Genomic DNA, 11230 nt, shown 5'->3' on the forward strand with positions numbered 1-11230 from the left:
TGCGAGTTCATGTGCGAGTTGGTACCTGGCCTAACCATGTCTCACACCCAAGTAGCACACCAGGCGTCTCTCAAGTTTTCATGCCTTAAGTCCATTCTCAGTTTTTTCACAAGCTCCATTCCACTTTGCCCTTGAACCATAGCTTCCAAAAGTCACCTGGGACCTGAGGACACTTCAGAAAACCCATCAAAACATCCTAAAACATAAAAAGAAAGAAAGAAATGATTAAAAAGAAGAGTGTACAAGGATAAGCTTCAGGCGTCTCCCAAGAGCACTTCGTTCAATGTCACTAAGTTTGACCTTGAAAACCTGTTTAACAGGTTTGGGGATCATCAAGAGGAACTGTAGAAGCCTCATCTCTCTTCTCTGAAACCAGGTAATGCTTGACTCTTTGTCCATTCACCACAAAACCCTTGCCATCCTTACCCTCCAGGACCAATGCTCCAAAGTTTCTAACCTCTAGAACTCTGAATGGTCCTGACTATCTTGATCTTAACTTGCCATGGAAGAGCTTGAGCCTGGAGTTAAATAAGAGAACAAGGTCTTCTTCCTTGAACTCTCTTTTAAGAATCTTCTGATCATGCAAGATCTTGGTCTTCTCTTTGTAAATCCTTGCACTCTCAAAAGCATTGAGTCTTATCTCGTCCAGCTCATGTATCTGAAGAAGCCTCTTCTCTTGGGCTGTCTTAATGTCAAAGTTCAACATCTTAACAGCCCAAAGAGCCTTGTACTCAAGCTCTACTGGTAAGTGGCAGCTCTTTCCATAGGGAAGGTTGAAGGATGATGTGCCAATAGGTGTCTTGAAAGCAGTCCTATAGGCCCAAAGAGCATCATCTAACTTCTTGCTCCAATCCTTCCTTGAGTTGCCCACTGTTCTCTCCAAAATGGCCTTGATTTGTCTATTGGATACTTCCACTTGACCACTAGTCTGAAGGTGGTAAGGACTTGCTACCTTGTGCTTGACTACATGTTTCCTCAACAGCATTTCCAAGGTCTTGTTAATGAAGTGGCTACCTCCATCACTGATCACCACTCTTGGGATCCCAAACCTGGGAAAGATAACACTCTTGAAGAGCTTGCAAACCACCTTTTGAATCATTGATTGGGCAAGCAATTGCCTCCACCCACTTGGAGACATAATCAACAGCCACCAAGATGTATTGGTTCCCCTAAGATCTGATGAATAGCCCCATAAAATCGATGATTGGGTTTTGAGGCATCTCACTCCTCTTTGATATGTTGTCCTGCCTTTGACATGAACCACAACTTTAAACCACTCCTTGGGCATCCATGAACATAGTAGGCCACCAGAAACCTGACTGCAATACCTTGGCCACCGTTTTAAAAGCTCCCAAATGTCCACCATAAACTGAACCATGACATTCTTGTAGGACTGGCTGGACTTCTTCCTCAGCTAGACATCTCCTGTATAGATGATCCTTGTTGAGCACATAGAGAAATGGCTCATCCCAAAAGTACTTCTTGATGTCTTTAAAGAACTTCTTCTGCAGATATCCATTCAGCTCTGGTGGTTCAACTCCACATGACAAGAAGTTCACAATGTCTGCAAACCATGGTAACCTATTTTGTCCTATGGTTTCAACCTCCTCAACTTTCATGTAACTCTTGAGCACCATAAGTTGTTCTTCAGGTAGAGAGTCATCAAGAAGGATCTCAGGATCCACTCTTAGTCTTTAGAGGTGATCAGCAGCTCCATTTTCAATGCCTTTCTTTTGTTGCACCTCCATGTGAAATTCTTGCAAGAGCAGAACCCATCTCAAGAGTCTCGGCTTAACATCCATCTTTGTCATAAGATATCTCAAAGCCGCATGATCTGTGTACACAATGATATGTTCATAATTTGCATCACTTAGGTTGCACATTTCATTACAAATCATGTTTTATTTCATGCATTTTAGGTCCTTAGGGTTTGTTTTAGAACTTAGGAGATGCATTAGGTCCCAATGAGTCTTTGCATATTTTGAGTGTTTATCAGGTGTATTTGGAGCTGAAAAGATGAATCCAGGAGGTGGAATGGTGATCAAGGCTTGAAAAATGGTGAACTTGTGTTTTTGGAGGTTATCGGCCATTCTCGCGTACCAGGAAGGTTTTTTCCGGCCATTTTCATGTACCGCGGATAGACCTTATCGGCCAAAACGCGTACCGCGAGTGGATTGTATCGGCCAAAATCTCCGGGTGCAGACACGTTTCCGAAATCGCCTGTCCGGGGAACCTTCCGGTCCGATTCAGTTGCCGGGCGCTTCATCAATGTTGGAGAGGATTGGATCACGGTTCCATAGAAAGTGGAAACATGGAATTCGGACGCGTTATCAGAGAGTTAAGCTCGTCGGAAGAAACCCCTGTCTCGCTGCTGTTTTGGACCAAGCCGATAAGCTCTGAAGAATGCGAAGGACGGTGCACTTCCAGGCCGATTCAGTTTCCGGGTCCTTCATGTGAATCAGAGACATTTGAGTTCTATTTCCAGAACATCCGAGATCATTCAATTCGGAGCTATGAGCAGGAAGATACGGCCTCCGGAATGGACACATGTATAGACGGCTCTCTGTGATCATGTAAATGCATTGAAAAGATGAGCCCTCCAGGAAGCCTTCCACTTCCCAAGCACCGAGGCTTCCTTCACAAAAGTTGGAGATATATGAGTCCTCTGTCCTCTGCAACCGGAATCACTCAATTCGGACAAGTATATCGTGAGTTACACTCTCCGGAATGCGAAGTGGTCCATACAGCCCTGAATGACTAAGTTAAACATGCCGCGATGGAATGCCACGGTCCACACTTGGCCGTGGCAACTTTTGCACACCTTCGGTGAATGACACGATCTTCATGCCACGATATACACTTGACCGTGGCAAACAAACACTTGGCTGGGAGGAATTTTGCAAGCATTCGGCGATTGACACGGTCTGAATGCCACGGTCTAGGACTTGACCGTGGCAACTTTTGCAAATCTTCGGCGATTGGCACGATCTTCATGCCACGGTCTACACTTGACCGTGGCAAGCAGACAATTGGCTGGGAAGGACTTTACAAGCATGCGGGTTTTGACACGGTCTGAATGTCACGGTCTGGGGCTTGACCGTGGCAACTTTTACACATCTTCGGCGTTTGACACGATGACTTGCCACTGATTTTGGACGAGGCTTGTTAGACCGTGGCATCAAAATGCAGCCAAGAACACGGGAGAAAGCTCTGACACGGCAGGTTGCCACGGCCACACCAAGAACACACTTGACCGTGGCAAACCCATCTTCACCCACCAAGACCGGGTCAGTACCTGGTTTGTTCCGGGTTGACCCGGTTCGCCCAAAGCACCTATATATTGTTTTTAGACCTAATTTGGAGAACACCTTTTATCCATTTTTAGTTTATTTTCCCCTTTTGTGAAAGACTACTTGATACACCTTGTTTTTAGAGTTTAATATCGATTTGAAGTTGCTTTTCATCTTGTTCTATCATCTCTTATCATCAAATCACACTTCTAATCATTATTAACAACACATCTTGCAAAGGATCTAGTGTGTTGATCATGATTAGTGAGTAATCCCATATTAAGGTCTTAGATATGTAGATTAGGGTGCTTAAGTGGTAGATTAGTGAGCTTAGGGGTTAGATCATGCATATTCCACTCTCGACAACTTGTTCTCTATGCTAGATCCATACAAATCATATGTGGTCTAGATTCTGGGCATTTCATGCACCAAAAGTGTTTGATGAAATGCCTGAACCAAAGTTTTTAGAGGTTTAAGTGTTATTCATCATGGAATGATTGTTTATATGCTTAAATGACAGATTAAACTGATTCTTAATGCTTGTTAACTCATGTTTCACTGATGATGATTGGGTTAGAAACTGTTTTAGCATAGGAGTTAATACCTTCATGAGAGGATTAACTTAATTAAAGATGTTTATGTTGAATGGTTTGCTTGATCATATGATTCATTAGCTTATTAGTTTATCACTGAAGGCACCCTAATCCACTATCATGTCTAAGACCTTTCTCATCATCATTCATACATTCTCATCATTTGTCATTGTTTAGTTCTTGTTTAATCATTTCATTAGTCTTTAATCCTGTTTAAGTTTGTAGTTGTCTCTAGATAATCAAAACCCACTCTTGTTTGCTTGAATTAAGAATCTGGTCACATAGTTTAGTGTCTAACACCACATCTGGATTGATAAACCTCTTTGTGCTACTTTGACAAGGGGATTGATAGCCCTGAGACCCTAAAAAGTCTTGTCTATCACACAACAACCTTTGAACCCACTAGATAGCTCCTGAACTTGTCAAATGCGATCACTATAGCCAGCGTCTCCTTTTCAGTTGTTGCATATTTCTCCTGAGCAGAGTCCAAGGTCATGCTTGCATAGTAAATCACATGCAGCTTCTTGTCTTTCTTTTGGCCCAAAACTGCTCCCACAGCGTAATCTGAAGCATCTGTCATCACTTCAAAGGGCAATGTCCAATCTGCTGCCTGGACTATTGGTGCACTAACAACGGCTTGTTTGATCTTTAAAAAGGCCTCCATGCACTCCTCATCAAATACAAACTCAACCTCCTTGCAAAGCAGCCTTGTTAGTGGCCTAGCTATCTTAGAAAATTATTTGATAAACCTTCTACAGAAGCCGGTGTGCCCTAGGAAGCTTCTTATCCCCTTGACTGAGTTTGGGGCCTGCAAGTTCATCATCACTTCCACCTTAGCCCTGTCCACTTCTATTCCTGCATCAGAAACCTTATTCCCAAGGACAAATACCCTCTTGCACCTTAAAGTGGCACTTCTCCCAACTGAGAACCAATCTGTGCTCCTCAGACCTTCTTAGGACCTGAGAAAGATTAGAAAGACAAACATAGAAGAGGAGGATCCATAGATTGAAAATTCATCCCTGAATACCTCTACTTTATCTTCAATCAGATCCGAGAATATGGACATCATAAAGCGCTGGAAAGTAGCGAGAGCATTGCACGGCCAAAATGGCATGCTCCTATAAGCAAAGGTCCCATAGGGACAGGTAAATGTGGTCTTCTCCTGGTCTCTTGGGTCTATTGGGATTTGGAAGAACCCAGAGTAACCATCCAGAAAACAAAAGAAGGGATGATTAGCAAGCCTTTCTAAAATTTTGTCAATAAAAGGATGAGGGAAATGGTCTTTCCTAGAGGCTGCATTCAATTTTCTGTAATCTATACACATCCTATGACCTGTGATAGTTCTTGTTGCTATCAGTTTATCCCTTTCATTTTTGATCACTTTCATTCCTCCTTTTTTGGGCACCACATGAACTGGCGAAACCCATCTAGAGTCTAAGATAGGATAGATGATCCCAGCCTCTAGGAGTTTAAGAGTCTCTTTTTCACTACTTAATTCATGTTGGGATTTAGCCTCCTTTGGTGCTCAATGGATGACATAGATTCCTCTTCAAGGTGAATCATATGAGTGCATAGGTTGGGTGAAAAACACTTGATGTCATCCAATGAGTAACCAATTGCTCTCCTATGTTTCCTTAACTCATTTAACAATGTACGCTCTTGATCATCTAACATTCTATCATTTATGATGACAGGGTAAGACTCATTGAGATCTAAGAATGCATACCTGAGCCCCTTAGGAAGAGGTTTGAGTTCTAGTTGAGGCGCCTTAGACGCATCCCAATCTGCATTGTATGAATCCTCCTTGGCTGGCCCTTGTTTGGTGTTCATCTCCTCAATAGGCTTGTTGCCTTGCTCATCCTCTATCCCCAAGGCTTTGCACTCTTGAACTGACCATTGGTTTGTACTTGACCCACTGATTTCCTGAAGCTGGTGTTCATCTCCTCAATGCAGATTGGGATGCGTCTTAAGCTGTTGTTCATCTCCTCAATCGATTGAAAGAGTAAATAAACTAGACTAAAGCTTGAATGAAAATCGGTGTAAATCTATAAGAAAAGAAAGCGCTGGGGTTCAGGTAAGTTTTCTCAGGGGTATGAACGATTCAAAACATTGCTAGAGAGTAAATTTTATAAGATCTTAGCTTAAACTTTTCGAACTGGAGTCACGGACGTATGAATACGCCACTGTCGTGATGATAGACAACTATCTCTTTCAACCCTGACCAGTAGGTTTCCACTCTGGCCCTGGAAAAGAAAAGATGCATTATGTTTAAGACTCGTCAGCATTCACAAATCGCCCATAGGTAGGTTTCCACTCCTATGGTTGTTTTGCTCTCCCGAACTAGATCTGACACCATATGAACACTTTTGTGTCACCAAGCACCTGGATCAGATTGTAGTTCATGACGCTACTCTCATGCAGTAAAAACGAATTCAGAAGAAAAAGTTCTAAGAATCGGCTCAAAAGCTCATGGAATCCTCACCGAACATATAAATCCCCATCGAAAATCCCTTAATCCCAAAAATAAAACTACTCAGACATGATGAACGAAATAAAAAACATAGTATTAAAAAGTAGAATAGAAACCGAAATTGAAAAAGAAAGAACAAGGGTTCAAGAGACAAATCTCTCTCTCCCTAAAACCTAAAACTTAAGTATTCTAAAACAATAAGAGCATATGAGGTCAAACGAATTAGGGTTCCTAAAACATGTATTTATAGTTCTCAAGACATCTCTAAGGTCTAGGGTTCCGAAATCAAGGCTGGGAAAATGATATGGGCTTCAGGAATGGGCCTTCGGAGTCGGAATTAGCTGGCCGCGGTCGGGATGTGCGTGACCGCGGGAAATGGGTGGCTGGCCGCGGTCGCGGTGGTTGTGACCGCGGGGAATGGTCTGTTGGCCGCGGGTGGAAACGCTTGTCGGCTGGTTTACGGGACATCTTGCTCTTCGCGTATCTTTTGATTGAACCGTTGGGGGTGAACTTCTGACGGTTTGACTTTGAGCTGAAATCTGGTTTTCTATCCATTTTGTTAAGCTTTTCCCTAAGTTACCTGAAAAGAGTCTTGGAACTACAAATACTAGAAAAACGTAATAAAAGTACTTAAACCTTTGTTTGTGGTAAACATAGAAAAAAGTATTTCAAAACGATCCATAAAAGTGGTAAAAATACGGTGTTATCAACTCCCCCAGACTTAAACCTTTGTTTGTCCTCAAACAAAGCAAAAGCCTAAACTGGTTAAGTGAAAACAAAAATAGGGAATGCACAAATCTCAGAGATATGAACTTCTAAACTAGGACCAAAGATAGTGCATCAATCCACAACTTAGTCTAGAAAATTCTCACCAATACACAAAAGATACTAGTCCACTTTTTCCGTCATGCAAAACTTAAACAATCTAAATCTTGATTCCAGTCAACTAGCTCTCTATATTCATTAAGTTCAATAGTGAGTTCTCATTAAAGACATCATCCAGGGTAGTGATATATTCATAAATTGCATCATTAGGTGTACATATTTTAGTCCAAATCATGTCTTATCTCATGCATTTTAGGTCTTTAAGCATTGTTTTAGGACTTAGGAGATTACATTAGGTCCAAGAGAGTTTTGCATGTTTTGGAGTGTTAAACAGGTGCTTTTGGAGCCAATTTGGAGTGGAGGATGTGATTCAGATGAAGAAATGGAGTTGGAATGATCAAAAATGGTAGAAAGGAGCAATTTTGGGTTTCTCGGCAAAATGCTGTACTGAAAGTCGAAGATCCTCGGCCAAAATCCTTCCCGCGGGTAGCTTTCTCGGCCAAAAACACGTACCGCGGTCAAGTCTCTCGGCCAAAAATCCCGGGTGCAGATACATTTCCGAAATCGCGTCACCGGAAGATCTTGCCGGCCGATTCAGCTGTCGGAGTCTTCATGAAAGTTGGAGATAACTGAGTCAAGAGTTCAGAACAGTTGGAATCAAAGCATTTGGCCCACGGATCTGAAAGATATGGTAATCGGAAGACAGACCTCTCTCGCATCCATTCCGGAGCAATCCGATACTCCTGAATGATCGCCTGTCCGGGGAACCTTCCGGTCCGATTCAGTTGTCTGGGGCTTCATCAAAGTTGGAGACGATTGGATCATGGTTCCATAGCAAGTGGAATAATGGAATTCGGACGCGTGAGCAGAAAGTTGAGCTCGTCGGAAGAAACCCCTGTCTCGCTGCCGTCTTGGACCGACCCGATGAGCTCCGAAGAATGCGAAGGACGGCGCACTTCCAGGCAGATTCAGTTTCCGGGGTCTTCATAAGAATCAGAGATGTTTGAGTCCTCTTTCCAGAACGTCCAAGATCATCCAATTCAAATGTATGAGAAAGAATTTAACGTCTCCGGAATGGACACATGTCTAGACGCCTTTCTCTGATCGTGTAAATGCATTGCGAAGATGAGCCCTCCAGGAAGCCTTCCACTTCCCAAGCGCCGATAGTTTCTTCACCAAAGATCGAGCTGAATGAGTTATCTTTCTCATGGAACTGGTTTCAGGTCATTTGGAGTTACGAGCTGAAAGTTACACTGAACAGAAGAGAAGCTGCTCAATTCGGGTTTTAAGAGATGCGACTGTAAGCTAAGTGTTGTGTCCTACCTCGGCGTGAATACCTCCGCATGTATGCCGAGGAGGCATGTTTACGAAGCCTTGGGACTATACCTCGAGGTAGGACTTCGGCCTTTCAACACCGAGGCTCCCTTGATCACCAAAATGATCCCCAAACGACTAAGTGTTGAAGCAGACCTTGGTGTGAACCCTTCAGCATGCTATGCCGAGCTCCTATGTTACACAAACCTCGGGTACCAGGCACCTCGGCATGTATGCCGAGGTCCTCATCTCTCCAACCCAGATCACAAACAAATCCTCTTCACGTTTCAAAGCTTTAACCGGATCAAATGCCAAGTCTCATGCATGTTCTTCAAGTGTTCATCAAAGTTTCAACCCAGCACATGACCCCCTGGTGTATGGCCCTCGGTGTGAGACTTCTTCAGATGGCGAGGGGTGGCTCCAGCAACCCAGAAAGGGCGGGTCAGTACCCAGTTTGTCCTGGGCTGACCCGGCCCACACCCTTTTATATAAATAGTTTTTAGAGACTAAAACCCTAGTTATGCTTTATCTTATCCTCTAATCTGCCTCTTTTTGTTTTCTCTCTGCTTCTTAGTGTAAAAACGAGTTTGATCAAGAGATATCTAGCAGATTTAATCATCTTAAAGCTATTTCTTATCATCTAATCATCTCATCTCTGATTCTAATCATGATTAACACCACCTCTTGCAAAGGAAATGGTGTGTTAATCATGATTAGTGAGTAGTTATCTTTTAAGCTTCTAGGTGTGTAGATTAGGGTGCTTAGATGATCGGTTTATGATGTTTAGGTTCTAGATTCTCATCTCCTTTCCTTAGTTAGCTGCTCTTAATGCTAGATCTTTGCACATCACTCTGATCTAGACCTTAGTCATTTCTCCACCCACAAGGTGTTTGATGAAATGTCTGGATGAGCTAAGCTAAGGGTTTATGCCTTTTTCATCATGGGAATGATTTGTTAAATGCATGAATGACATATTAGAACTGTTTCTTAATGCTCACTGATTCATATTTCACAAATGATGATTTGGTTTGAAAGTGGATTAGTGTAGAGATTAATGCCTTCATGAGAGGATTAGTCTAGATTTGAGTTCTAAGTTAATTGGTTTTGAGATCATGTGATTGCTTGTTGCTGCTTTCTGTGTAAGATTCGGTCTCCTTGAAATAGAAACCGTTTGGTCATTATTAGACTTGATACTTTATGCTTGTTGATTGCTTGATCTTGCTTAAGGTGAATTAATCTTGATTAAGTGATTTACAAAGAGTTTATTGTCATGGGAATGAATTAATCTGCTTTTGAAGTCTAGACTAAAGAGTAACTTGCATTGCATTATTGTTCTTAGCATCATGAATAAATCTCTAAAGCACCCTAATCAATGATCACATCTAGAGGTTTAGCTTTCTCTTTGTTTTGAATCTGAGTCTTTGTTTTGTTGTCTTGTTGCTTGTTCTTAAATTACTGCTTGTTTTTTTTTGTTTACTTTATATTTTAGATCACCTTGTTACCAACTCATCCGCTTGTTAGACTTGAACTAAGATAGCTCCTCATAGTTCTAGTGTCTAGAATCTCTCCATTTGGATTGATACCTCAAGTGCTACCTCATAGTTCTAGTGTCTAGAATCTCTCCATTTGGATTGATACCTCAAGTGCTACAATGACATGAGTAGTTGAGGAATTGATCAAGGATTGAAAAATTCCTGCTATCAATTTGGCGCCGTTGCCAATTGGAGAGTTCATTCTAGCATTAGAACTTTGGATCTTCTTGAGATCAAGTCATTGTTTTCTTTTGTTTTACTAAGCTTTTATTTTCACCATGTTAATGTATATCACTAAGAGCATGCATCTCTTTGAGATGATGAATCTTCTTTTTTTCATTGTTACTAACTTGTCTTCCTTGATTCTCTTGAGCTTTGAAAGGTACCAAATTCACAAGAAGAGAAATGGAAAGACACGTTCTATTGAGCTGTTGGAGATGGACGTCCACAAGAGCATTATTCCAGTCCCAAAACCGCAACAACAGCCACAACCTCCAGCACTGACCCAAGCTCCAAAGAAAACGCCAACAGTTGGAAGCTGTGACACTCCTTGTAGTCATGGAAAGAGGTATGGCATCCACCCTCCTCCAATTGAAGCTGCGGCCTATGAGATCAAAGCAAGCTTGGTTAAGTTGATTCAAGAAACTAAGTTCTTGGGGTCTGGTATGGAGAATCCATATGATCATTTGGACTGCTTTGAGAGGTTGTGTGACACATTTAGGACTGGAGGAGTGCCCCACGACAGTATCAAGCTCATCTTGTTTCCATTTTCACTTGGAGAAAAGGCAAGCAAATGGGAGAGAGCATTACCATCCCACTTGGTAAATTCTTGGTATGATTGCAAGATGATCTTCCTCCAAAGGTTTTATCCCATACAAAGGACTATCCAAGCTAGGAAAGATATCTTGGGCTTCAAACAAAGAATCCATGAGACCTTTGATGAAGCATGGGAGAGACTTAAAGGCTACACTAGAGATTGTCCCCATCATGGGTTCCAACAAGAAGCTATTCTTAGTATCTTCTATTGGGGAGTTGATAGAGAGCATAAATGGACATTGGATGCAGCTAGCAATGGGCGTTTTGCGACTCTTACCATAGAACAAGGAGAGTTACTTGTTGAGAATTTGGCCAAGAGCAATGAAAGATACAAAGAGCTTGATACTGAATATTGTCAAGATGGTAAAACTGAGGTGGAGCTTCGTTTTC

At 42.1% G+C, this 11230-nt stretch overlaps 1 protein-coding gene and 1 non-coding gene across 2 annotated transcripts; both read right to left on the minus strand.

Annotated features, from left to right (window-relative positions):
* Positions 1-481: 481 nt before the first annotated feature.
* LOC112089153 lies at positions 482-1099 on the minus strand. The gene has a single exon (XM_024160130.1). It carries the CDS (start codon positions 1097-1099, stop codon positions 482-484), a length of 618 nt encoding a protein of 205 aa, XP_024015898.1.
* Positions 1100-10912: 9813 nt separating this feature from the next.
* On the minus strand, positions 10913-11018 carry LOC112089503. The gene has a single exon (XR_002901141.1). It is a non-coding gene; the product is annotated as a small nucleolar RNA R71 (small nucleolar RNA).
* Positions 11019-11230: the final 212 nt, after the last annotated feature.

The sequence above is a fragment of the Eutrema salsugineum genome, unplaced genomic scaffold, assembly GCF_000478725.1.
Source record: "Eutrema salsugineum unplaced genomic scaffold, Eutsalg1_0 scaffold_12, whole genome shotgun sequence".
Lineage (NCBI taxonomy): Eukaryota > Viridiplantae > Streptophyta > Magnoliopsida > Brassicales > Brassicaceae > Eutrema > Eutrema salsugineum.